Source organism: Lagenorhynchus albirostris, chromosome 15, assembly GCF_949774975.1.
Source record: "Lagenorhynchus albirostris chromosome 15, mLagAlb1.1, whole genome shotgun sequence".
Lineage (NCBI taxonomy): Eukaryota > Metazoa > Chordata > Mammalia > Artiodactyla > Delphinidae > Lagenorhynchus > Lagenorhynchus albirostris.
Window position 1 is genome coordinate 82,993,602 of NC_083109.1, and position 27,387 is coordinate 83,020,988.

At 46.0% G+C, this 27,387-nt stretch overlaps 3 protein-coding genes across 7 annotated transcripts in view; 2 read left to right on the plus strand and 1 right to left on the minus strand.

Annotated features, from left to right (window-relative positions):
* Window positions 1–21: 21 nt before the first annotated feature.
* Window positions 22–8,472, plus strand: AIMP2 (aminoacyl tRNA synthetase complex interacting multifunctional protein 2). Of its 4 annotated transcripts, none has more exons than XM_060122451.1 (4): window positions 22–143; window positions 4,669–4,965; window positions 6,929–7,160; window positions 7,943–8,472. In XM_060122451.1, the coding sequence occupies exons 2-4, from the start codon at window positions 4,858–4,860 to the stop codon at window positions 8,329–8,331; spliced, it is 729 nt and encodes a 242-aa protein (XP_059978434.1). In that variant the 5' UTR covers window positions 22–143; window positions 4,669–4,857; the 3' UTR covers window positions 8,332–8,472. The 4 variants fall into 4 exon arrangements, with proteins under 4 accessions (XP_059978434.1, XP_059978431.1, XP_059978432.1 ...); XM_060122448.1 differs by having other exon boundaries at window positions 23–263; window positions 4,759–4,965; XM_060122449.1 differs by having other exon boundaries at window positions 23–143; window positions 4,759–4,965.
* The window catches only part of EIF2AK1 (eukaryotic translation initiation factor 2 alpha kinase 1), a 30,663-nt gene continuing 11,744 nt past the window's right edge, over window positions 8,469–27,387 (minus strand). Inside the window, exons 5-15 of one of the 2 annotated variants that reach the window (XM_060122435.1) lie at window positions 26,998–27,097; window positions 26,332–26,412; window positions 25,349–25,448; window positions 24,757–24,814; window positions 24,102–24,429; window positions 22,794–22,905; window positions 18,655–18,755; window positions 13,063–13,174; window positions 12,743–12,825; window positions 11,430–11,663; window positions 8,469–9,265 (exon numbers count right to left, since the gene is read on the minus strand). In XM_060122435.1, coding sequence (XP_059978418.1) covers window positions 9,155–9,265; window positions 11,430–11,663; window positions 12,743–12,825; window positions 13,063–13,174; window positions 18,655–18,755; window positions 22,794–22,905; window positions 24,102–24,429; window positions 24,757–24,814; window positions 25,349–25,448; window positions 26,332–26,412; window positions 26,998–27,097 — 1,420 coding nt within the window. In that variant the 3' untranslated portion in view covers window positions 8,469–9,154. Of the gene's footprint in view, window positions 9,266–11,429; window positions 11,664–12,742; window positions 12,826–13,062; window positions 13,175–18,654; window positions 18,756–22,793; window positions 22,906–24,101; window positions 24,430–24,756; window positions 24,818–25,348; window positions 25,449–26,331; window positions 26,413–26,997; window positions 27,098–27,387 lie in introns of both variants that reach the window. The other variant, XM_060122434.1, reaches the window with a different exon arrangement.
* ANKRD61 (ankyrin repeat domain 61) lies at window positions 14,158–17,873 on the plus strand. The gene is given in 5 exon segments (XM_060122460.1): window positions 14,158–14,308; window positions 14,311–14,372; window positions 15,278–15,372; window positions 16,821–17,457; window positions 17,459–17,873. Coding segments are annotated over 5 exon segments (1,248 nt in total). The 3' UTR covers window positions 17,762–17,873.

Sequence of the window (27,387 nt, forward strand, 5' to 3'; positions counted from 1 at the left end):
AGGAACTGAGCTTTCCCGGACGCCAGCCTCCGGGTCGGAAAGGAGGTGGCCGCAGCCTGTCGGGGACTTGGACGGTTTCTGAGCGTTCGTGTCTCTCACCCGCCACCTTCCCTCCCTTGGGTTCCACAATGCCGATGTACCAGGTAAAGCCCTATCACGAGGGCAGTGGATCTCTCCGTGTAGAGCTTCCCACCTGCATGTACCGGCTCCCCAACGTGCACGGTAGGATCGCCAGCCCCGCGCCAGCAGCGAGCCACGTGCAGGTAGGAGCGCGCGGCCCTTTCCCCGGCCCCGCATCAGCCCAGTGCCAGGCGCCAAGGCTCTAGTCCCACCGCCCGCCAGTCCAGTGCTCAGGTGCCCTGGCTCCACCGCGGCCCCGCCCCGCTGCCCTCTTGTTCAGTGCGCACGCGCTGCCGCCCTGGCCCTCAGTTGGAGGACTAGGGGCAGGGGTCCTTCCAGGCCCGGACCTTGGGACCCGAACTGTCGCGAACAAACCGTGGGGACCAGACCCGATCGCCTACCCCACTCCAGCCTCACGCGCTCGCCGGCCTCCGAACGACCGTAAACTCAACTATTAAAATAGCTATCCATCTGGAATCTTTCTTTCGCTTATGACTACTTAAACTTTTATATGACGAAATTTTACCCACAGAAAAGCGAATAGCACGTAAATGCTCGTTTTGAGGAATTATAAAGCGAATCCCAGTGTCACCACCACTCAAGTTAACACGTTGTCAGCGCCCCACTAAAAACTACCCCCAAAGTTCCCAACTTCCACGGTCATTACGTCCTGCTTTTCTCTCTTATTTTGTCACCTGAGTATGCATCCCTACCATGTAGTCTTGGTGTAAGTGGAAGCATGCAGCGTGTGCCCTGCAATGTCTGGCTGCCTCTTCTAGATATGATTTGAAGAATCCCTTTGCTGCCATGAGAAAGCAAAGCGTTCGTCCTCTGCGGCCTGCTGCTCCTTGGCTTGACTGTGCCCCCAGGGCTTTATCCATCCCGCTGCTCACGGGCGTCGGCTGGTTTTGCATTTTAGGCTGTTATGAATTATTCTGCAGAATATTCTTGTACACGAGCAGGCATAGGGGATATACTAAGGGATGGGATCGCTGGCTCAGTGGGCTGGTCTGTCTTCAACTGGATTAGATTGCTTTCCAAAGCGGTCATCCCGGTTTATGCTCTCACCCGCAGTGTATACGAATTTCTGATGTTGGCACCCTCCCCAAAGCTGGTGGCTGTACAGTGGTATCCTAATGTAATTTAGTTCATATCTCCGAGACCGCTAAATCGGTCGAGCCCCTTTTCATGTTTATTAGGCATTTTGATTTCACCTCTTTTGTAAAGTACCTGCTCAACTTTGACTTTTTTTATTAATTGCAAATACACATTTTAATTTTCCAACTGGAGAGACTTTCTGTCCATTCTGGCTCAAGATGAGTGAATAGATAACGTTCGTGGCTTGTTTTCCCTGTCATCCTTTGTCTTAAGACCTTTCTGCCTCGATTGGAAGGGCGGTGGTTAGTTTAGTTTGAAACCAAATAACACAACTGTTGTCTCACTGTAGAGCTAAGGCAAAAACACAAGCATGGTCCAGTATCTCTTCACCTGGAGATTCCCATGCAGGCATGGTCTGGTGCCCCTCAACTGGACAGTCCCATGGAATCAAAAAGAAAACCCCAGAGTGGAGAGCATAACATCTCTTTTGAGACCAAGTCCCCCTTTCTTTTTTTTTTTTTCTTTTAAGTCTGCTGCCTAACTACTTCCTTTGGGCATTTAACTGTGAACTTGCAACTTAGAAGATGATAACAGCAGATGATAACAATGTGGATAGATCATTAGAAATCTAGCATCTCCAGGAGAAATGAGAGCAACACAAAGAATAAAATGCTTCTAAAAAAAAAAGCTTCTAAATCCATGTAAAATAACAAATGGATAAACACAGCACGCCAAGTCACGGTCTCTCCTGAACAAGGAAAACAACAGGCCAGCATTAGAAGGTGTGGTAGGTAAAGCAGAACTTGAGTATCTTGCGTTCCTCAGATCGAGCTACTGGGTTCAGTCTTCAGTGGAGTGCTGACGGGTTTTGAATACAGTAGGTGCTTTGCCCCTGGTTGGGCAGGGACCCGACTGCCAGTTGTAGAAATGAGCAAAGTTGTACACAAAGAATGCACACATACAGTCTGGATTAAAAGATTGGAAGTATTACTCAGGAGGACTGATACTGAGTAACATGAGGATATCACACAGGTGGCAGCCTTACCAGTCACACATTTTGCACACTTATTTCCAGTCAGCACCACATTGTTTAATTGGCACACTGAACTCTATCCTTCTTTGTCCCACCCAGATGGTAGTCATCTTGCATTTCTCTGCTGTTTGATCTCAAACAAGAGCAGCAGGTGAGGGGAGCTGAGATCGTGGAGATCCAGCTCTAGGGTAAATCGGCATTAACCAGCCGAGAGAAGGGGGAGGGGTGTTGCAGACAGAGGGAACCTGATGAGGAAAAGCCCTGTGGCAGGTTTAGGATCCAAAGAACAGCATGGCCAGAGCACAGAGCAATGGGGAGAATGATGGGAGAGGAGGTAAGCAGAGAACCATTCCTACAAGCTATTTATCAAGCTATTTATCTTAGGCTTTTTAGCCTAAGAGGTTGTTTTGATTTCTGGCTGCCATCGTAGGGATGGGTGGGGTGGAGGGGTGGACCAGAATGGATGCAAGGTGACCGGTGGAAGTAGGCCAGGTGAAAAATGGTGTCTTGGACTCAGGCATTGACCATGGAGGCATACTTACAAGTCATTGGATTCCAGAAAATTGACAACAGTTGGTTGCTCTGCGAAGAGGGCAGTGTTGTGAGTGACAAGGGGAGAAACAAAATGTTCCTTAAACTCACCAGCATACAAATGTGATCAGGCACTCTTCCAACACTCACACTGTATCATGAGTGCATGTTTATTTTTTATTATTTTTTAAAATAAATTTATTTTATTTTTGGCTGCGTTGGGTCTTCGTTGCTGCACACGAGCTTTCTCTAGTTGCAGCGAGCGGTGGCTACTCTTCGTTGTGGTGCGCAGGCTTCTCATTGCGGTGGCTTCTCTTATTGCGGAGTACGGGCTCTAGATGCGCAGGCTTCAGTAGTTGCAGCGTGTAGGCTCAGTAGTTGTGGCGCACAGGCTTAGTTGCTCCGCGGCACGTGGGATCATCCCGGACCAGGGCTCAAACCCGTGTCCCCTGCATTGGCAGGCAGATTCTTAACCACTGTGCCACCAGGGGAGGCCACGAGTGCGTGTTTATAATAAACTCAAGGTCATTGCCTATTGACCCTTTTGTCTAGTCATGAGTGTCTTACTCATGCTTAACGTGTTCTTTGTTCTCTTGACTCAAATGGATTATCTTTTGTGAGAGCTTGTGAATCTGAAAATAGGTTGCACAGTGTGACTGCTGGGAGGTTTCTTGTTATTGCTTTTTAAAGTAAGTTGGGGGCTTCCCTCGTGGCGCAGTGGTTGAGAGTCCGCCTGCCGATGCAGGGGACGCGGGTTCGTGCCCCGGTCCAGGAAGATCCCACATGCCGCGGAGCGGCTGGGCCCGTGAGCCATGGCCACTGAGCCTGCGCGTCCAGAGCCTGTGCTTCGCAACGGGAGAGGCCACAGCAGTGGGAGGCCCGCGTACCGCAAAAAAATAAAAATAAAAAAATTAAGTTGGTAGGGACTTCCCTGGTGGCACAGTGGTTAAGAATCCGCCTGCCAATGCAGGGGACACGGGTTCAAGCCCTGGTCCAGAAAGATCCCACATGCCACAGAGCAGCTAGGCCTGTGCACCACAACTGCTGAGCCTGTGTGCCACAACTACTGAAGCCCGCGCACCTGGAGCCCTTGCTCCACAACAAGAGAAGCCACCACACTGAGTAGCCCGTGTACCATGGTGAGGAGTAGCCCCCGCTCGCCGCAACTAGAGAAAGCCCATGCGCGGCAACGAAGACCCAACGCAGCCAAAAATAAATAAATTAAATAAATAAATAAACAATAAAGTAAGTCTGTAGAGATTTGAGATTTATTTCTCAGCAAATATTGGGTTGGCCAAAGAGTTCCATTACGGAACAACCCAGACAAACTTTTTGGCCAACCCAATGTTATTAGTTACTTATGGTATGCTAGTCCACTGTACCAGGCAAGAAAGATGCAGATTCAGTGAATGAAGGATGTGAATATTCCCTCTTTATGAAGTAATACATTTCAGCAGTGAAAAAGTTCTAGATTCTAAGATAATGTGAGTGCCAGTATTGCCTAGAAAATGATTTGGGGAATGGATCATTTGACCCTCCCGGACATACTTCTAAGCCTAAGGACACTTTTCTCTTAACCTGTGTGTGCTCCCTTTTCCCTTCGATTAGTATGATTGATTACATCCTCATCGCCACCCCCAATCATCTTCTATTCATTTACGCAAAGTATTTTGAACTAGTTTGATAGAAAGAACAATTTGTGTTCGTCTTCTCTCCTTCTCTGTTCTTAAAGACTAAATCATCTGAAATAGGAGTCCTGGAATTTCTGAGTGGCTTTCAGGCACAACATTATTTGTTTTATAGCATTTGGGGATTGATTTGCAGGACCTATTGGACTGGAGCAAATGAGATGATTCTGCTAACTTCATTTTAATGTCTTCTGAAAGGTGGGAGGTTCGAACTAAGTGGAAGACAAGTGATCAAACAGACTGCTTTGATGTGAGAGGAAGTGAACGTTTTGATGTTGGTCTGTTTAGGAAGAGTCGGACCCATCTCTTCAAGCTCTTGAGTCCCGCCAAGATGATATTTTAAAACGCCTGTATGAATTGAAAGCTGCGGTCGATGGTCTCTCCAAGATGATTCAGACACCAGACGCGGACTTGGATGTAAGCAACATAATCCAAGCTGACGAGCCCGCTGCTTTATCGACCAGTGCATTGGACTTAAATTCCGTGCTTGGAAAGGTGAGTGCATCTAGAAAGCTAAGGAACGTCGGCGTGCTAGGTGGATATTAGTGCTGGAAAATTGTGCTGCTGGGATTAAAGCCTTGGTTTTCGAGTTTTCAAAGGTGGTGCAAAAGCACATTCCTCCTCTGATTGTGCCTCTGCACAGAACAGATTCATGAGCGTTGAGTGAAGCCAGGCAGGCTCTAATGCAGCTTCTGGATTTCTCAGACCCGGTAGAGAACGGGTGGGGGGGATCCTTAGGCAGAAGAGGGAGTCAAGAATCCCTGCTTCCTGCTACTGCAGGCAGCTCCCGGCAGACTCCGAGCCCTGGAGAAATGGTCGTACACTCAATGCTTCTCTGAGTTCAGCCAAGTCCACCCCGACTCTTTGAGAGTGGCTTGAATTTCAGAGCCTGGGCTGTCTAGGCGCAAAATCCCCACCGATCCTTTCGCAATTTGTTGCTAAAAGCCAGTCACAGTCTCATACCTCAGACGTATTTTGCTTAAATTCAGTTTGCTGTGTTAAAATTCAGTTGCATCGGGCTTCCCTGGTGGCACAGTGGTTAAGAATCCGCCTGCCAGTGCAGGGGATACGGGTTCGAGCCCTGGTCCGGGAAGATCCCGCATGCCGCGGAGCGGCTGGGCCCGTGAGCCATGGCCGCTGAGCCTGCGCGTCCGGAGCCTGTGCTCCGCAACGGGAGAGGCCACAACAGTGAGAGGCCCGCGTACCGCAAAAAAAAAAAAAAAAAAAAAAAATTCAGTTGCATCAGCCACCTTTAATGTCAGTCTACAGGCTTCAGTTGATTTACAGGACAATCTGATAATGCAAAGAAAGAATATCTTGTTACAAGTGGGTGCAAGAGGGTTCGTCCCAAGAATCCCTGCTAGCACCCTCCCCCAGAATTGGTGATAGACAACAGTCCTGCTTAAAGACCTAACAAGCGGAGGCAGCATTGCCATGTCTCCCCCAGAGCTGTTTTTGGTAACGTCCATCCCTCTGCACTCATGTATCCCTTCATCCCCCAGTTCGTGTTTGCATGCGCCGGGGGCCCATGAGACCCCACTCAGCCAGTCCCCCAGGGAGCCAGTCTGCATAGGGGATGAGTCGGTGAGACAGCTGTGCTGGGTGTCCCAGCATGCCGGGGGGCCTCCCAGAGCACACGGTGCTTCAGATGAATCTTGACACCGCAGAAGGCACGGCATCAAGTAACACGATATGTTCAGAGAAATGCGGAGCATCCAGCATAGGTCCACATGAAGGGCATCGGTCAGGAGTGGCAAGACCAGAGGCCAGATTGTGGCCGGCTGTGGACAGAAAGCCAAAGAGTTTGGCCTCTGTTGTATCATATGAGTTCATTAGTTATGAAGAGCGGATGTACAGAAATAAGATAGTCCACATCTAAAGGCAGTGCGTGTTGCAAATCAACTATACTTCAATAAAATAAATTTTAAAAACAAAATAAAATAAAAAGGCAGTGTGTTTTGGCACTTTAATTCACACCTAGTTTTTTAAAATCTCCCTGAGCGAAGACCGTTTTCCAAGGGGTTCTTCATTGACACGTAACTCAAACAAATTGCTGTAGAAACTATATCCTGTCGGGCATTAGAAAGATTTAGTAAATGGAGTAATTACACGTGTGATTTTTTTTTTTAACTTAGGGACAAATAGAGGTGTCAATCCTAACATGTTGTACTAATCTGAGTAGAGTCACCTTTTATTTATTGGGAGCAGCATTGCAGGGGTGGAGGGTTGGAGTTGGCTGCTGTCCCCTGCTTCCTACCGAGCCGAGCCCCCTTGGTAGCTTCCTTCCATCCCCAGCACTCACATCCTTGGCTGCAGGTCGGGTGACATTAGTACCTTCTTCCCGGGAGGTGACGATTCTTTAGAGAAGCCTGGTGGGGTTCTAAGCACAGCACCTGGTACAGTGTCAGCACTCGGGTTGCTGTTGGTGTCATCTGCTCTGCTGGGGTTTGCTCCCCAGGATTACGGGGCACTGAAGGACATCGTGATCAACGCCAACCCCGCCTCGCCACCCCTCTCCCTGCTCGTGCTGCACCGGCTGCTCTGTGACCACTACAAGGTCCTGTCCACTGTTCACACGCACTCAGCCGTCAAGAGTGTGCCGGCAAACCTCCTCAAGTGCTTCGGCGAGCAGACGAGGCAGCAGCCCCGTCACGAGTACCAGCTGGGTTTTACTCTGATTTGGAAGGACGGTAAGCGGAGGGGCTGCGTGACTAGGAGGCAATGGGGAATGGGAAAGGGGCTGCTTGCCGTCAAAGTCTAGAGAGCTTGTGGGGGTCCTACAAGAGGAGCAGGCACACCTTCTTCCTCTGGGAAGGTGAAGGTCTCAACTGACGGCAGTCTCCGAGGGAATCCTGTCTAACCGGCCAGGGCAGGGGAGTCACGGCTGTCACGGCCGTCTTGCCCTCACATTCCAAAACCCATCATTTTGGGGACACTGACGTCCTCTTTTAATGGAGATTATCCATTAAAGGGTGGCAGGATGTCATTTATTCGTTATCTCACTGGTGTGTGCACTTCTCCCGGTTAAGTTCCTACAGAGGGAATTGAGTTCATGTCCATCCATCAAGGCCTTACTGCCCTCAGCCACACGTGGAGAGCCAGGGTGAGGGCAGCAGGAGGTCCTGGCCTGGGAGATGGGACCCCTGGTCTCCAGGCCTCATGCCCAGGTCCTTAGGCACAGGGGTTGGAACAGATGGTCTGAGGTCCTTTCTAGCTTGAAAACTGTCATCATCAAATACCAGAAATGGTTACTTTATAACTTAAAGTTTGCACCGTTTAAACCTGCAGTTTAAACTTTCTTGAATATTACTAACCTTTTGGAGACCGACTAAAACTGCGATTTTCTTGAAAATACACTTTCCCTCGCCACCAGTTCGTGACCAACAGGGACTCCCCTTGCCACGCTCTACAAGCACTTCCTCCGGCGGTGCTGCTCTTGTTGACATTTCATGGAGTGCTTATTTCTTTTCAGTGCCGAAGACTCAGATGAAGTTCAGTGTCCAAACGATGTGTCCCATCGAAGGAGAAGGGAACATTGCACGCTTCCTGTTCTCTCTCTTTGGCCAGAAGCAGGATGCTGTGAATTTAACCCTCATAGATAGCTGGGTAGATATAGCGATTTTTCAGCTAAAAGAGGGAAGCAGTAAAGAAAAAGCCGCTGTGTTCCGCTCCATGAACTCTGCTCTCGGGAAGAGTCCCTGGCTCGTTGGGAATGAACTCACGGTGGCGGATGTCGTGCTGTGGTCCGTTCTCCAGCAGACAGGGAGCTGCAGTGGGACAGCGCCAGCCAACGTGCAGAAGTGGATGAGGGCCTGTGAAAACCTGGCCCCTTTTCACATGGCCCTCGAGCTCCTTCAGTGAGCCTCAGTCACTGATTTTAACGGGTTTAAATTTTAAGGATGGTGCTGTTTTGTGCCTATTATTGGTAAAGGGACTTGTACTAAAATCAAAGTCTCTATCTAGGCCAGTGGTTAAATATCAATAAATGCATCATATAATTAATTTGTGGTTTTCATTTTATTTAAAACCCAGCAACACTGTATGCAATATACCGTGACGATTGCCAGCTACGTGGCAGGCACACTGGGGTACAAATACGAACGTATCATATCGCTGCCTTCAAGGAATGTAGACTTGGGGGGAAGCAAGTCTGTGAGGAAGGAGGGAGCCCGTGGGAACAGCGCGGTGTGGAGGTTAGGAAGGCCAGCAGCTGTCCACTTGGAACGGTGCAGCTCGTGCGCGGGCCTGGGCTTGGGCAGCGATGGGTCCAGAGCACACTTAGGTTTCTGCAGTAGAACCTAGAGGAGGACTTGGTGGTCAACAGGCAGAGTTCAAGAGAGAAAGAACAGCTGAGGATGAGGCCTACACTTTCACTTTCAGAGACTGGATGGACGGTAATATTAAAGTGAGAAGTCCAGGAAAAGGAGCGTGTGGGGTAGGAGAAAGGCAAGAACAGAACAGGCTTCGTTTCGAGCAGTCTCCGGTTCAAAATGCCAGCCTTAAAGGGTACTTTCACAGCCTCGCTTTAATACGTCTTATACAGGCTCACTAAACGTAATTAGAGTTATACCAGCCACACCCTAATAAAGACTGAAAATTTACATTCCAGTTGACTATTTAGCTTAAAAAGTCCACTCTCATATCTACAGAGCCTATTGAGGCTACACGGGCACACCCCCATCTTTCAAGTCACCCTCTTAACCCCTTTGTCCTGAGAGAGGAGACTTAGCTGCTTCTTTAGTTCTTCAATTTCTTTTTCTTGCTCTAGTATCTTCATCTGTAGGGTGAGATTAACCTGTAAAGAGAGAAAATTTTAAGCTCCGTTACCACGGCTTCTTCCTTTACTTTTAAACATACAGGCCTGCCTCTCTGCACACTTCCAATATGCGTGGATTCCAGTTCTCACAGCTTATTACGCGTCACCCAGCAACGTGGGTTAAGTGTCAGTTACCAAGGTATAGTGACTAATTGCCTTAGCACTTCAGTCCACGAAACACTATGTGACCCACCATACATGTCATAATCAGGAACAATCATCACTTCTTTCAACGGCTTTGCTGGTTGGTCACCGTGCACCTGTTAGTCGGTTCACACACGGGCAGTGTGTGGAGTTGTGCTGCCTCCTGTCTCCCAGTGATAAACCCACGTGACGTTTTTGAAAGAGGGAACTGGCCAACGAAGATGAAAGTACAGCAAAGTCATGAAAAGTGAGGATGCTAGAAGTGAATATCAAACGCATGGTGTTACAGACGAAAGAGCTGATCGTGGGAATGCTGATCCCGCCACCATCGGATGCCCTGAGCGAAGACCGCTTATCAACGTGAGCAGAAGGATGAAGATGCCCCAAGAAAACTTCACATTAAAGAACTCTTGGGGACGGATCATAACATCAAAAGTGCCGAAGGTAAAATGCCAGAAACTGACCCAAACTTAGCGAGGAGTATGACGAGTCACCAGGGCACAGAAAAGATGCTCACTCCGTGCCCTAAGTTCCAGGACAAGATGGTGGGCACTATTCAAACCACTCTTGAAACACTTTCATTCTCAATTATAGTTTTATAATTTTTTTCATTTCCACAAACATCTGTAACTGATAATAAGAGAGTTTTAATGTTCTGACAAACATTTTTAAAGGTCATGGAACGACCGTAACTTTCCCCATTGATTATTAAGCTCCTTTTGTATGCTGTGAGCTCTGCGTGGTCATTGTCACAGTCCTGCACTACACAAAGTGCAAAGTAAGGGCCACCTGTCTATGCAAATTTATCTCTGCAGGTATGCACAGGTTACTTTATAAACAATTCTGCAAGAAGGAGAAATCCTTACCATTAACAACAAATAACTACGGTCTCTACTCTAGCTTCACAGGGAGTTAGAAAATTCTCTCCATACAAGGATATCAATTTAACAACCACATCTGCTATTTTCAGAGACTGAGAGAAAAGCACTACACCTACCCATTTACTGTTCAATCTACTAAAATTCACTGTTTTACTTGAACACAAATAAGCCTTAAACAAAAGACAAATCAACTAACCAGTTGCAAGTGGTTCCCCAACTCGTGTGCATCAGAACCGCCTCGAGGTTTGCAGAAGCTCAGAGAGCAGCCCCTTCTCCCCCAGATGTCTCTTTTATAGGTCAGTGGGGGAAGCGGGGGGGCGGTCTAAGAATTCTGTCGAGTTCATGGTGATTTTACGCTGCTGGTCTGGAGCCCGCACTCTGGAGCCGGTGCGTCCACCCACTGCTGCTCACACGCTGGGTATAAGTTACTCGGAGATCTCACTACAGTGCAGGTCTGGGGGGGAGCCCCGGAGCCTGTGTTTCTAACAAGCTCCCAGGTAAGGCTGATGCCGCTGGTCGGAGGACCCACTTTGAGTAGCAAAGCACTAGAGAACCTGTGAATTTCTCTTTGAGTCAAGCTTTTTTAAGTCTTAGAAAGTTTCTGTGTATACCTGGCACTGAAACGACACGTCAGGACGGAGGAAGGGGATGGCTGCCTGGAGCAGGACCCCTCACAGGACAGAAAACCAGACTCCACACGGGGATGCTGAGATCTCAGGGTGGGTAAGGCGGTCTCAGCCACAGATGCTCCAGCTCCCCTGAGAAGCACTGCTGTCCTATATCCTTTGGTGTGTGTGCCCTTCTACTAGTAGATACTTGATGATAATTCATAAAAGGCCATATACCATAGTTGGAAAGGAAAACTAAAACCTTTTGACTTAGCAAGATGAGGCTCAAAACTGGAGCCCATGTGACCATTTTCAGAGTAGACAGTTGGCAGTGGTCATCTAGCTTACCTGACAAGTACACCACTGGCAACTCTGAGAATGGGTTGAAATATTTTGTTTCCATAAACCTGACTCTAAGCTCAACTGCGCTTCGTGAAATGGGATTCACAATTTAAACAAATTCCATTTTAAGCTTCATATTTCCCCCAGTATTAAAAAAACCATACATACATTTCCAGAATTTTGGAAGAGTTCACTCTGCAGCAGCTGAACAGCAGACGGCCTCTGGGATGAGCTCTTTCTGGTTAAGTGCTGGATGTACTTGGCTTGGACGGGACACCTTTTACTGAGGGACTCGGGGATCTGTCCAGTTCTTAAACCCGTTAAAACATGTGCTCGCTCCATTTCTGTCCCAAACGGCTGAAAGAGCTCCAGCAGGATAACACCCAAGCTATACATATCTGACTGAAAAAGGGGGGAAACGGTCAATCAGTAGTGAAATACACAGAGTAACATTTCCATTCCCACCCACCTTCCTTTCAAAAGCGAGAGGATTTTCTACAGAAGGATGATCGACAGTCCCTACAATGGAGGGAACACAGCGGGCTGGCTCGTCCCTCACAGAGGCAGGTGTCTGCCAGCTGGATCTACTGTAGGTGATCTACAGACAGATGACTGTACTCTTGCAATCCCCAGCTCTAACACCAAAAAGGGGCATCCAGGGGCACGAAGGACTGAGGGCCAGGCGAGGGGCAGGGGTGATCCCGGCCACCCAGAGCGGTCACTACCATACAACTGACTCCACTGCTCCTTGAAAACCCAGGCCAGGTATAGCCTGAGAGAGACATGAGAGGTCACCGAGGGTCCCTGCGGCCTACCCCGGTCCCACCTCTGCCTCCGCTAAGAGTTAGGCATTCTTAGTAAAGTTTTAGCAAACTCTGCATAAAACCTGTCACTTTTCCTAAAAACAGTCTTTTAGGAAGGTGTTTACTACATAGGATTTTCGGAGCTGCCATGGTTTTTCTGGCAGCTCTTTCCCAATCACTAAAAAGTTGAATGATTCATCAAAAGGAAGAAAATTTACTAGGCTGTTATTTTGAGAAAAGAATTTACTTTAACATTTCTTCGAGGAACGAGCTGGATTAAAACTTTTCCGCATCTTCATTCAGCCTCAGAGGGAAGCAGGTGGTACACTTGTCGGGGGCACTGATTTACCTAAGCCTGAAGGCAGAGTGAACGGCTGAAAACAAGACTGGTGAATCCTGCCTTCCTGAGGGGAAGGTGGTATCTTAAAGGGAAAGCTCATTGCAAAAATTATTTTGTGACACCCACGGATTTGGAAACAGTAAAATAGCCTAAAAAAGTCAGATTCAGTTGAAAAGTGAGGCTTCGCACTATGGTAGTTTGGTGTAAGAGATAACCTACCACACTCCGCTATTTCCAAATCACTTCGACGTCAGACCTTCCACTGCATTTACTGTACTTTTTATTACTTACGACTGCAGGGTAAGTCCACTGAAAGGGCAGAAGGGAACAAACACTACCTTGGCATCATACTCAGATCCCTCCAACTGTTCAGGGGAAGCATACAGGCAAGTGCCCACTCTGGAGGTGTGTGTGGGTGTCCCTGTAATTTGAAAAGCCAGAGATTAAGCATGGCAGGGTTAGCACTGTCCACATAAAGACCCCTGACTGAGCAGGGCATTGCAGCTCCCAAGGAAATGATAGTTGCTTTTTTTTTAAATCTCACCTTTGCTGTTAAGTCTTTCTGATTCTCTTTAAATACTGACAGTGTTCAACCATGTCTCTCTCTCTCTTTTTTTAATGCAAAACCAAACAAAAACAACCACCAAAACAAACTTACTCTTTCCATTTCCATTGGCCCAGTCTGTGTTCTGGATGATGTCTGCACAGGCCAGGCCAAAGTCTCCTATTTTTACTTGCTGATTGGGGCCATGAAGAAAAATATTTCTGGGCTGGAAACAAACAGAACAGGTCAACTCCACGGTGTTCTAGAATGAGTAGTGAAAACATGTAGATGCTGAGAGTTTTCAACTCAGGAGCCAACAGCCCCTCAAGAATTAAAAATGAGAGCAGTGGTTCTCAAACTCGGCCGCACATCAGCATCACCGGAGGAACTTTAAACAAATCTCAGCAGCCAAGCCACTCCCCAGACGGATTAAATCAGATTTCCTGGAGGTGGACACAGGCGTCGACATCACTTAAAGTCCCCAGCTTATTCCACTAATGTACAGCATGCTTGTGCACAAGTGCATTTCAGCCCTGACGGGACTTCAGAGGCACCGAGAAGGTTTTAGTAACTACTATCCTCTCAACAAGTCAAAGACTTTGATGATTATTATTGTTAATGAAAACATTGATGTTTTTTAAAGCTCCCAGATGATCTAACATGTTAGCCAGGGTTGGGGACGGCCAGGTCACACTCTAAAGGTACACATTTCACTCTATTGAAGCAGTCATCACAGACCCAACACATTTCCCGATGGAAGTACCCCCAGACCAGTGGAAAATGCACCTCTGTTGGAGGCGGGGTGGAATTCCATTAAAAACTGGAAAACGTTTAACTTAAAAGTTAGATCTTCTTAATGTAAATGTTTTGTTTGTATAAATTCCCTTATTTTAGCGTTGTCAGATTTTTCTAACAGTAGCTGAATGGGAAGAGAAAACAGAAACAATCTTAGGTGCAAGATGATAATCTGGCTACGCTTTTGTGACTAAGTAGAAAGTCCTGGAAACTGTCCTCCTGTAGCTGGCACTGTAGATACAGGAACAACATGTGAAAAAGTTTGGTTCTGATATAAAAATGCATCATCATCTTCACGGATACCATTCTCAACAGTTCTAGAACTGAATGGAAAGAATCATAAAGAGACTGAGACTGACCAATTCTGTAACGCGTTTGCCCTGAATTCCTAAGTCCCCCCTCGAAGTGGTACTCATGGGAAACATAACCAAGAGAGGCAGCAGGGGGCTGGTGGCTGACGGGGCCCAGGCCCCGGAAGAGGGCGCGGTGGCGTCATTCCACACCAGGCTCTACGAGGCCATCCTGAGGGAGGGCAGCACCGCACTCCGGGCTCTGCTTAGAAGCCACCTGTCAACCAGCCCACGGCCGTTCTGGCCAACTCCACCAGCTACAGATCACTGCTGAGCCAGGTACCCGCGTTCTCCTCTCAGTCACTTTGAGAAAAAAAAACGTGATGCTTCAGAAGGAGCGCCACCTGATTCTTGAGGACTCACTACACCTGGCTGCCTTCACCGTGCCCGAGGCTGGATGGTCCACGCTGCGCACACCGCACACCCAAAGCCGTGTTCTGCTGAGTCTGCGACGACTCCTTCCAGGGATCACAGGGGCAGAGACTGGGGCTCGCTTGGTTGGAAGAACATCAATGTCATCCTCTCAGATGTGCCCGTGCTGATTATGTCTGTGTGCTGGAATTATTTCTCCCTTTTTTACATATAGTTTTTCATTTTCTGAATTTTTATACAGTAATTATTACCCTTATAACTTAAATTTTTTTCAGAAAGTCACCCTCTGCCCTTATCTTGCAGTCGTGCTGTAAAGGCGTGTGTGTGTGTGTGTGTGTGTAAACGCGCATAAACAGCTCTGCTAACCATAGACAGAATACAAGCAGCATTAACTGTGAAACCCTAAACGTGCAGGTTATACTACTGATGCTATGACTTTGGCAAAGGCTTAAAAAACAAAACCTACTTGTCAATGACTCTCTGGGCCAATTTAAGGACCAAGGGACTTGATAGCAATTACCATTAATTTTACACAATGAGCTCTTCACAAGAATCAACTTTCGAAGCTTTAAGTAAATTATATCTGCTGCCTTGGTAAATCTGCATGTATGTAAAATACAGATTTTTATAATATCAATCTAAAATTGACTGGTTTGGGGTAATTTAAAACGCAAAAGGAGAATTTCAGTGCACATAACAGAGAAATACTGAACCAAAGAGATGCTAAATACAATTATTTCCTTTGAAATAGCAAGCTAACACAATTATTCTAACTATATCGGGCTACTTGTAATGTATTTTTCCCCCCAAAGCAGACGCAGTCCATCATCCCCATCCTGGCTGCGGAATACCGCAAGGCACAGAGTTTGCTTTGTTTGTTAGAACATGAAGCAGACCCAGAAGTAAGGTAAGTTAACTCAACAGGTGACTGTTTCTAAATGAGGACACACACGATCTGTGTTCCTTTCCCGATCATGTCTGGACTCATCCATTCTCCACAGGTGATGGACTACAGGTTACCACGTTTGGAATAAACCAATTTCCTTACTGACTAGATGAGATCCTCTGAAAACCGGAAATAATACAGGAACACAAATCAGTCAGCCCACTTAAAGCATCGTTAAGTATTAAGCGCTCAGCAATGGTGTTGTGGAAAATTAACTCCTGGTCACAGCCCTCAGGGAGTTTAACAACCTAAGTTAGATACGAAAAATAAGAAAATGGAAAGAGGCAAGGGATTTTCTTGGAAAGAAGTTCATCTTGCTTCCCAATATATCTTCACCGCCTAAACCAATGCTGACACTTCCTAAGTGCCCAATAAATATCATCTGAATGAATGGGAGAAGCACATGGTATAAAAGAGAGTCGAGCCCCAAATCCTTACCACGCTCCGGAAGGGCGCCCCACCCCGTCTTGCTCTCACCCTGCCCCCGAGCCCCACTCCAGCTCTGCAGGTCCTCCCAGGACTGGACCATCATGTTCCCCCTCCCCACAGGATTCCTCAGTACAGCCTTCCCACCCTTTCTCGCCCTGGGTGGGGCCTGCAGACCTCTTTGCCCACTGGCCTGTTTACTTAGCTCTTTCGGATTAATGCTTCCACACCTGATTGTAAGCTCTGCAGCGTGGGGAGTCTGCTGTTTCCCCACACCCCTGGTGCAGGGCTTACACTAAATCAACAGGTGAACTGAAAAGTCATCTTCTCATCGCAGTGGAGCGGTCAGATGCTCATAAGAGACCTTCCCTTTTCTCTGCCACAATCAAGGAATTTTGGAGGCAATCCTGAGAGATTTCAGGAAAGGAGATGAGGGCCGAGTTGTCAAACTCTCACTCCGCCTGTGCTGGGGAGGGACTGACGATAAACTCCAGCTGCAGCCCCTGCCATCCACACACACGAGTGAGAAGGCCAGGTAGAGGAGCCGGTGCGGGGCCACCAGGGACTGAGTCAGCGGGCGTTCTGCCCCTTCACAGCTCACTTCTGTGGGAATTCCGGATCACACTCGAGTCCGCACAATTTTACTGAATGGCTGCTAACTCAGCACAGCCCTGAGGGACTGTGGACACAGAGCTAACTGAGATGCAACCTGGAAGAGGCCACCGTCCCAGCAGGAGTAACAAAGCTGACATGAGCTGCGATAGGAAGCTGGGCCCCTCCGTGCTGCGATGCATACCACCCTGTCCCCGCAAGACGCTGGGATACCCCAAGAAATTAAACAGCAATGCAGATTCTCAAACACTTCTCTAGAGTAATTACGGGGGATTATCTTAAATAAGTGTTGCCTTCTTAAGCAGTAGCTCTCTGCGTCGAGCCATTCCCACTGTGAACTGAGTGCAATCTGCCATCAGTACCTATTCCAGAGACACAAGAGGCCTCACCACACGCCACCTGATGCTTCTGCACTGGCCCATCACCTCTGCCACGTGGACGAAGCCGGGGAACAGAATCCAAAGGATCCTGACAGACATCCAGAACAACACCGTCCTGTGTCTCCGCATTTTGTGCGAACACGGGGCCCAGGTGAATGCGCGAGCGGAGAGCAGCAACGGGCACTCCCGGCTCCACCTGGCCATCACGTACGGAACCTACCCGGTTCTCTCCATCCTGGCCCACAACGGTGCCCAGGTCAACGCCATAAACGAGTCCAGCATGACACCCCTGCACATGGCTGCAGATATACTGAATAAGGAGGTGATAGAAACGCTCACTGCCCACGGGGCAAACGTCAACTGCGCCGTCTCCTCCACAGGCAACATGGCCCTGAAGCTGGCGGTGTGCACCGCGTCAAGCAAGGCCGGCCGGCTGCTGGCCGCGGGCCTGAGCTGCATCCGCCTGCTGCTCGTTCACAGAGCCCAGGTGAATACGCAGGACCGTGAAGGTCAAGCCACGAGCCACGAGGTGTTTTGGAGGCAGAGAGGCAATAATCTCTTGCTCGAATTTGAAGCCAATGTTAACATATTAACAAGAAATGGGGAATCTCTGATATATATGTACCTTCCAGCGTGGTTCCAATATAAGAGACACAGCACTTCTCACCAGGCTGCTTTACCACTCTTATCCTTTGAGACTGACCAATGACCAAGGAATTCTACCTGCAGGAATCATGCTCCCAGAATTCCACCTCCTAAGGGAAACCCTAATAAAGTTATCTCAAAAACCCTTATCCCTAGAGGACAACTGTAAAAGAAATGTCAGAAATATTTGTGGGGAGAAACAAAAACAGCACTTGAAGCGACTTCTCCCAGGGAAGATCTGGAATTCTGTATCTGGTTATTATGGTTTAGCTCACCTACTGAAATAAGATCTCAAAGTTGCACAGAGCCACAGAACTTCAGTAACTCACATCGCATTTTCTGGCTAGACGTGAACCCAGAAAATACTTAACCCATCACCTTATACATCCCAAATGCACAAACTACTGGTTCTTAAACCTTTTTCAAAAAATAAAATGAGCAATTATACCCCAATAAAGATGTTTAAAAAATAAATAAATAAATAAAATGATTTGCACATTAACTTTTTCTTCCTAAATAGTCTTTTAAATGCATTTTCCATGATTTAATTTTTGCCCCAAAAGTAAGTAAATTAATTTAAAACTCTCAGCCAAAGAAGTAAATACATTTTCTCTCTCTCGCTCTCTCTTTTTTTCTGGCCATGCTGCACGGCTTGCGGGATCTTAGTTCCCTAACCAGCGACTGAACCCGCACCCCCAGCAGTGAAAGCTTGGAGTCCTAACTACTGGACCGCCAGGGAATTCCCTATTGTCTCTCTTTCTTGATAGTCTTTTATAAAAATTGGAATAGTCATTACAGATTTTTGAAACAGCAGAAAAAAATTTCCCATGTTAAATTTCTTTTAAGAGGGATAATTACAGAAACAGATTTTACCTCTAAGGCAGAAATGAGTATTTTTGTCAGCATGAAATACATTTAGCATCATCAGTTATATTAGTACTCAGAGCACACTTACTACCTGAAAACAGCTAGAATTTTCGAATGCCCAAAGATTACTCCTTTTAAATTCAATCTAAAGTTTTCACATTCTAGACCTATGGAACAATGATTTATACAATATAAAGGTAATGATAACCTCCGAGGTAAATAAACTAGGGTACATGATCTCATTTAATTCAATAAACCAATACCCAAGTCATCCCTGTAAGCAGCTGTCAATGATTTAATCTTCCCCACTTACCTTTAGATCTCTGTGTACAATTCCCATGTTATGTATGTAAAATACACCTTCCACCAATTCTTGAAAAATTTTTGTTGCAACACTGGCCATAACATAAGGACCTTTAAGTTAAAAAAAATAGTTTTATTTCTCTAATAGTTTTTCACTTGTTACATAACATCAAACTGTAATGAGGGGACTTCCCTGGTGGTGCAGTAGTTCAGAATCTGCCTGCCAATGCAGGGGACAAGTGTTCGAGCCCTGGTCCAAGAAGATCCCACATGCTGCGGAGCAACTAAGCCCATGCACCACAACTACTGAGCCTGCGCTCTAGAGCCCGCGAGCCACAACTACTGAGCCCACATGCCACAACTATTGAAGCCCCTCCTCCACAACTAGAGAAGCCACTGCAATGAGAAGCCCATGCACCACAACGAAGAGTAGCCCGCGCTCACCACAACCAGAGAAAAACCCGCGCACAGGAATGAAGACCCAACGCAACGAAAAATAAATAACTTTATTAAAAAAACATGTAATGAACGTAGTTATAAATACATTAACACCTGACACCACACAACATTCAGATTGTCAACACAGTCAATACTCCACAATGGTTTCAAACCTAGAAATCAGCAAACAAAGAAGCCACTGCAAACTAGCTCCCAAGAGTCGATGGACTTCTGTCACCAGAAAGAGAGGACCTCTCATGTCACTCAGAGCCCCTGTATTAACTGCTCTGTAAACAATTCTCAGGCGTCGGGTGACTAGATTAAACTACGTTTCAGTCCCCTTCAACCCCTGACATCTGGGGTTTAATGCTAATAAATCTGGTGTCCTGGCCCGCTGTGGATTAAACACATTATTACAAATAACAGAATAAGAAAAAAGATAAATTATGTTGGCCCAAGGGGTGAGCTTCTATTGCCTGGAAGATTTGGAATGCCACATTTTCCAAAAATGATGGACAAATGAAGTAGAGGGGGGAAAAGGTAAACAAATTAATTAATCTATTAATATCATAACATAATATGGGAATTTAGAGGGTGGAGAGGTTTGGTAAGACTAAATCAGGGACTTCCCTGGTGGCACAGTGGTTGAGAATCCACCTGCCAATGCAAGGGACACGGGTTCGAGCGCCGGTCCAGGAAGACCCCACATGCCGCAGAGCAACTAAGCCCGTGCGCCACAACTACTGAGCCTGCGCTCTAGAGTCCACGAGCCACAACTACCGAAGTCCAAGCACCTAGAGCCCGTGCTCCGCGCCACTGCAACAAGAAGCCCGCGCACCGCAACGAAGAGTAGCCCCCCGCTGGCTGCAACTAGTGAAAGCCCCCGCGCAGCAACGAAGACCCAATGCAGCCAAAAATAAATAAATATATTAAATAAATAAATACATAAAATAAAATCATAAACCTATTGTTTACCTTTGAGCACAAGAGCACCACATGCTCCCTTCTCCCTGAATGAGCCGACTTTGTTATAGAGCTCAAACCTATTCCACACCCTCCTTTTACACTGTCTAGCATATAATTTAGGGACCTCAAGTATTTAAGACAGAAAACTCTGTGTGTGTGTGTGTGTGTGTGTGTGTGTGTGTGTGTGTGTGTGTAAAAACAATGGTTCCAGGGAATTCCCTGGTGGTCCAGTAGTTAGGACTCTGCGCTTTCACTACCGGGGCCCGCGTTCAGTCCCTGGTCGGGGAACTTAAGATCCTGCAAATCTCGTGGCACGGCCAGAAAGTAAATAAAAATTTAAAAAATAAAACAAAAACAATGGTTCCATTACAAGTACCTCTAGTATGACCCCCCCCGCCCACCCCCCCGCCCCTGAAGTGACCAACCTGTCTGGGAAGAAATGCAAGAAGGGCTTTCTGACTTTCCCAACTTTTCAGAATAACTACCTTACTTTGGTCTGTCTTTGATTCGGTTTTCCTTTTAACTCACCTAACACATCCAAACGGTAGGTAACTGTTGGAGGACTCAGTAATTATACACAGGCTTGCTCCAGTGATCACAGTTTCCACTCAGTGCTACATCCTTCGCAGACACTGCTTTAATCCTCACAATAACCCCATAAAACGGGGATGATCCACATTTTACAGGTGAGGATAGAGACAAAACTGGTAACTGACTTGCCCAAAACCTTCTAGCTGGTGAGTACCAGAGCCATGACTCAAACCCAGGTGTGCCGCTCATGGGAGCTGGGAGTGATTCACGTAAAAAATGTGATTGATGTAAAGCTGGACACACAGGGCTGGAATGCTACAAAGATAAAACTTTTTATTTTAAAATATTTTTTAAAAGAAAAATATACATCCTGCTAGCAGTATGATCCATCTCTTGCCTTCACTGTTTTGACGGGTTTATCGTACTGGATGGTATAGATTAGAGTTCTCACCCCACACTTCGTTAAGGACTCACTTTCCCAACGTAAGCTTCAAGATTAACTGCACACGGGGCTGGAATGAACGATTCTCTTTCCACAAAGATGGGCACATAGCACTAGAACGCGCATGCAGCAGGCCAAGGATCCAGTTTTACCGGGCCTTAAAAATACCCCACGCACCACTTACCATGACTGAACTGAACGAAGTCTGGCATGTTCTAATTTCATGGCAAACAGAGGGGCACTGAGGAGCTGCTGGAGAGACACGTTATGTCTCCGTCTCCATGGGAAGCTAGTCTAAGATTCTGAGTAGGCCAACTGACCTGTGTTTTAGGCCAAATAAAGGGTTATAGTGTCACTAGGAGTGAACAGCAAATGATTAATGATTGATATTTAGTTGAGCCTTTACTTAAAATCAGGTCACTCGCATCCCCTATTTTGATCATCTACCGCAGTGAACTTCAACTTTGGCTGCACATTAGAATCAACAAGAGAACTTTCACAAAAAAATAACAAAGGCCAAGCCCTATCCAAGACCAATTATAGAAAAATTACTGGTGTGGTCCCAGACAACACCCTTTTTCTAAAAAGATTTCATTTTTAAAAACAGTCTTAGATTTACAGAAAACCTGAGAAGACAGTTCCCACTTACCCCACACCCAGTTTCCCTGTCACCAACACCTTACATCAGTCTGGTACATGTCACAATGCACCGATCCCGATACAAGTCCACAGCCTATTCAGACGTCCCTGGTTTTTACCTAATGTCCTTTTTCTGTTCCAGGATTCCATCCAGGATACCACATTACACTGAGTTGTCATGCCTCTTGAGGGTCCTCTGGTCTGTGACAGTTTCTCAGACTTTTCCTGTTTATGATGACCTTGACAGTTTTGAGAAGTACTGGTCAGGTATTTTGGAGAATGTCCCTCAGCTGGGATTTGTCTATTTTTCTCATGATTAGACTGGGGTTATGGGTTTGGGGGAGGAAAAGCACAGAGATACTGTGCCCTTCTCACAGCCTCTTATCAAGGGCACATACTATCAACGTGAGTTATCGCTGTCGATGCTGACCTTGACTACTTGCTGAGGGGGCGTTTGTCACGTTTCTTCCACTGTAAAGTTACTTTTTTTTATTGACAACATCTTTTTAAAAGTTCCCCAGGTGATTTCTACGTGCAGTGTTAAGCTGAGAACCAGTGTTATAATACTCTACAAATATTAACCTAACAGAGTGCTTCTAGAGGCTATTGTATAACTGCAGGGGAGCGGGGGACGTGGATCTTGAGGGAGACAAACTTCTGACCACATGCCCTTCTATCAGGGTTTCTTTAAAGGTTTCTTTTTATAGAAATATCGCATTTTCAGTCTTTTCTTTTTTTCTTGGCCACACCGCACGGCATGCAGGATCTTAGTTCCCCGACTAGGGATCGAACCCGTGCCCCCTGCAGTGGAAGCACAGAGTCTTAACCACTGGACTGCCAGGGAAGTCCCAAAGTATCACATTTTCAGTTTAAAAAAGTAAAACAAATATTTAAATTTTCCCTTAAAATTTTTTTAAAAGACTTTTCTACCTGAAATCATTATACTAAATTCTAGCATAGTACTCTTAAATATCAACAAACTATGTATCTATAACAGAAAATATTAACTTCCAAATACCTACTTATATTTTAAAAATGTGATTTTTCCCCCAATCTAAAGCACCTGCAGGCAGAAGGCGGCAGGCCTGTCTGTAGTTCCCAGCCCAGCCCTTGAACACCCACATGGTACTTACATGCGGATTCATCCATGCTCTCCCGGCCCTGCTGGTTCCTCTCTCTGATCCAGTCCCACAGCGAGAGCTCACACAGCTGCATCTGGATGTGAAGCATCAGGTGGTACTGCACCTAGGGGGCGACACACCACTGGCTCCCATCTGCACCATTTAGCGGACAAATGCTCCCTTGCCTAACCCTAGGCCAAGCACCAGGCTACGGGCTGTGGACAGAGACTACAGACACAAGCCTGCCCGAGAAGCCCGAAGTCTAGTGAAGGAGACAGAGGACTAAAGCAATACTTAACACAACGCGTCATGACCCAAGTGGGCAGAGGCAGGCCCGGCTGGGGTTAGGCAGGTATTAAATGGAAGAAGCTCTTGAACGTGACAGAGTCCGTGGGCCTGAAACTGTTTAGTCTGCTCTCGAGATAAACAGTTTTTAAAGCTGAAGATACAGCATCAGGCTGGCTGTATGGTATTCTGCTACTCTATGGATACCCCAGAGTATGCACACACTTTATCTGGCTTCACATAACTAATAATTTGTCCAAGAAAAAAGTAAGCAAAAATTAAGCTCACTGTAGCCCATTCAGGAAATTTTCCCAAATGTATTACAGAGCAATGAAATGATTCTGATGAAAAGTCCCTCAAACTCAACTCCTTTATATTCAGGGAACCTACTCAAAGTTTTTTGTGTTTCATAAAAATACAGAACCTCATATTCCTGGACAGCCAGAATTAACGCTACGTGTGAGTGTACAGATGGTATATACAGTTTTGTGATCCCAACACGACAGGTTATGCGCAGACCCTGTTAACGTTCAAGTTTAAATACTAACACTCAGTAAGGGAGAGAACACCAGCACATCAGTGTAATCCTAATTACTGTAATTAGGACACTGAAAGCTGACCTGGTGATCCACCCATTCAGACAGCTATTCTGTGTTCTAATAACATGTTCTAAAGTCACGTTCCAAAATACAGGAAATCTTTCTGCATAAATATATTTTGATAGCACGATGCTCACCAACCACAGAAACAGAACGTGTGTGCTGCTTCCTGCTCCAGGGTGGACCTATGAGATGCCCCAGGCAGGGAGGCCAGAAAAGGACCAGGAGGAGTTTACTAAGAGAAGGAGGGAGGACCAAATACCCGGGCCACGTGTCAGGAGGCAGCACGAGGGCAGAAGAGCAAGGGCAGAGACAGGGACGGGAGCTGAGGAGGGAAGCCGCCTGCGGGGCAGGGCCGGCCGCGTCTAATCACCGTCCTCCACGCCGTTATTACAGGGAAACAGCAAATGCGCAGGTTCTGGGAAACTCATCTAACCTCCGTCTGCCCCAACAAGTTTAAGTTTTCTTCAGAAGATTCCTCAGTGGATGCGAAATTCTCTTCCAGGTCTGAATTATGCCCAAGTGGCAGCCGATGCCCAACAATCGATCTGGAAGACTCGTCAGCCACACCTTTTCCTTGGGGCTCAAGGGACGGTTCAAATTCACCAGCATCTCTTGGGACTACACTGGCGCTGTAGTTCACCAATCTATTATTCTGATTTTCAACGCCAGATTCTCCCAAGGATTTTTCTTCTTCTGGGGTGAATTCGGCGAAGATAATGGATGGGCTGTTACTTTCATCACTTTTAACATCACACTGATCTCTGGAGGCCAAAAAAAAACAGTAAAGATAAAAACCAATGTAAAAAAAGATCCAGTGTACCTCAACTGTTCCTTCAAGCCTGTATGAAACTGACTGGTAAACTCCTGACAAAAGAGACAACCCATCTGTCCAGCAGCAGCATTTACTTAAAAATACTGACAGGAAATACCTGAGAGAAGGAAGAAAATAACTTAACATTTTGTAATGAAAATAAGCAAAAGGAAGTCTAAAACACTCCTGAGTTCCTAGGTGTAAAAGGCAAAGGCGACCCAAGGCAGGTGACGGGAGGTAACGTCTAGGGTGTGAAAGGACACGGCAGCCCACGTACCTGGGGTCCTCCTGGTCAGAGATCACTTCCAGAGATGGCAACTGAATAGAAATTCTATCTGCTGAACAGAAACAAAAGGAAATCTTCAAGCAGCCCAGTTTTCTAATTTATAGTCAAAGGCAGAGCTAAAATACATAAGTAAGACCAAATGAGACAAGAAGTTAAAAATGTCACGACCTTCTGGCAAAATGCAAATACACCAAGCTTATTCAAATGACTGGCAGATTTTAGAAAAGACAAAAACAGAGCTGTTCAACTATGCGAGGGCTCATCGAACCTTCCGTACAGGACCTGACAGTAAATATTTCAGGTTTTGTGGGCCCTAGAGGACCCTGCTGCCACTACTCAACTCTGTTTTCGTAGTGCAAAAGCAGCCAAAGATAACACATGCGAACGAGCCTGTGTTCTAATAAACTTTACTGACACTGAATTTTGAATTTCATATAATCTTTACAAAATAATTCTTCCTTTGATTTAACTCTTTAAAAAAAAATTCTCAGCTTGTGGGGTGCACAAAAACAGACGTAGGCCTGATGTCACCCACGGGCTGAAATTTACCAACCCTTCAACTGCTTCATCTAAAACCGCTCACCTTGCCTTTGGGCCATGTGAACATGTTCTATCCAGGCAGTGTGATAGCCTACAATATTAGGATGCTGAAGACCAGCCAGCACCTTAACTTCCCGTAGCACCTGAAGAAGAAACATACTTAGAGCTGGTTTTTACCGACAAATTTGTTGAACGTTCATGGTATTAAATAATACTTGTTCCCTCTGTACGAGGAATCTAGACTGTGTTAAAATAATGGGAATACTTTTGTGAGAGACAAATGCAGTTGTTGTTGTGGTTGTTTTTGCGGTATGCGGGCCTCTCATTGTTGTGGCCTCTCCCGTTGTGGAGCACAGGCTCCGGACGCGCAGGCTCGGTGGCCATGGCTCACGGGCCCAGCCGCTCCACGGCATGTGGGATCTTCCTGGACCAGGGCACAAACCCGTGTCCCCTGCATCAGCAGGCGGACTCTCAATCACTGCGCCACCAGGGAAGCCCTGCAGTTGTTATAGCAACTAAATAACTGACATGCATATAGCACTTTACACTTTCCATGGCTCATATATAATCATTCCCTCATTTCATTCCTACAAGTAAGTCCAGACCTCCAAGGTAAATAAAACCATTCTTGTCACCACTACTTTCAAGGGCAGGAGACAGAAGTGGCTTAGAGGACTAGGTCGTTTGCCTGGGATCACACAGCATGTCAGGGAGAAGACTTGGACCTGAATTGAGCGCCTGTGTTTTTCATAAAAAGCTTGTTATATATTGTATATGAATAGTTTACTTAAAGAATTAATTTCCCCAGCAATGACCCTGAAATGTGGTCAACCTAAAGTGCCTATAAAAAATTTAAGTCAAATAAAAATTTAATCTTGATGTTTATTTTATGGTAACCCATTCCTAGTAAACTGCAATCCATATCACCAAGTATTTCCCAAATACACAAACACACACACACACAAACTCTTTCAGAAGGACCTAAATACTCGATTATTCAAAATAAGTAAATGTTTTAAATCATACCTTCATGCAATCTGTTTTAGTTGCACCCTTAATCAGGATTTTTTTAATTGCATAGTACTGACCATCTAATTTATTCCTGACCTAAAAGTAGAGGAAAAGACAAAGTATATTGTACCATTAAATCCAACTGAATAAAGAAAGTTCTTTTAACCTGACCTTAGATAATCCAAAGTAGCCAAAGAGATAAAATTAAGCTAAAGACACACGTCCTGGGGAATTCCCTGGCGGTTCAGTGGTTTGGACTCCACGCTTTATGCATCCCCTTTACTATGTTCAGAGAAGTCAGCTGTAGTCAACTAGACTAAGAGTTTTTCCAACTGTACGGAGAGTCCAACTCCTAGAATCTCTAGGTCTGAAGAATGGGAATGTTAGCAAAAAGGCTATGTGCAAAACACAGCAGCAAAACTTTTTCAAGTAATACATTTTTAATAGAAATTAGCTACAGAACAAAACCTCAAAGTTTCCAGAATCCACCTAACTCACCAACGTGGTTAGGAAAACATTAAAACCTGCCCACGTCCCTGTAAATGACAAATCTAAATAAAAAGTAAACATACGTGATTTCTAGGAATTTTCCTTTGAGCACGTTAAATAGTAACAATGAAAACAACTTCTGCAAATACATTGTTTAGAGTAGGGGGTCAAAACAAATATGTGGAAAACCACCTTGTATACTCTTCCATATCCACCTTTTCCTAAGATGGCAAGCTCTTCAAATTCATTCAAGTAACGTGAAGTTTGTGCTTCAAAGCCTACTTCCCTTGATCTGAAAGTTAAACACAATCAATCAATCAATCCCCAAACATGAGAGAACCAAAATGTTCTAAGACAGACCATGTTCCCTGTATTACTAGCCTGGCAAACCTCGCTTATCACTAAACTGTGATAATTTGGAAAGGATGAGCTAAAATGAAAGTTTTCATTCTCTATGAAGAAAACATTTGATAATAAGCGAATCAATAGCGTAATAGAGATATCAAGGGGATCATTAATTTTAAGTATTTTACCAGTAATCAGTATTCCAATTAGAAATTATTGTTTTAATAATTATTAAGT

Excerpts from the sequence above, each read along its gene's own strand:
- AIMP2 (XM_060122448.1), top strand. The coding sequence starts at position 129 with ATGCCGATGTACCAGGTAAAGCCCTATCACGAGGGCAGTGGATCTCTC. Across the intron at positions 4,966-6,928 it reads TAAATTCCGTGCTTGGAAAG|GATTACGGGGCACTGAAGGA; the intron begins GTGAGTGCATCT and ends TTTGCTCCCCAG. Across the intron at positions 7,161-7,942 it reads TACTCTGATTTGGAAGGACG|TGCCGAAGACTCAGATGAAG; the intron begins GTAAGCGGAGGG and ends ATTTCTTTTCAG.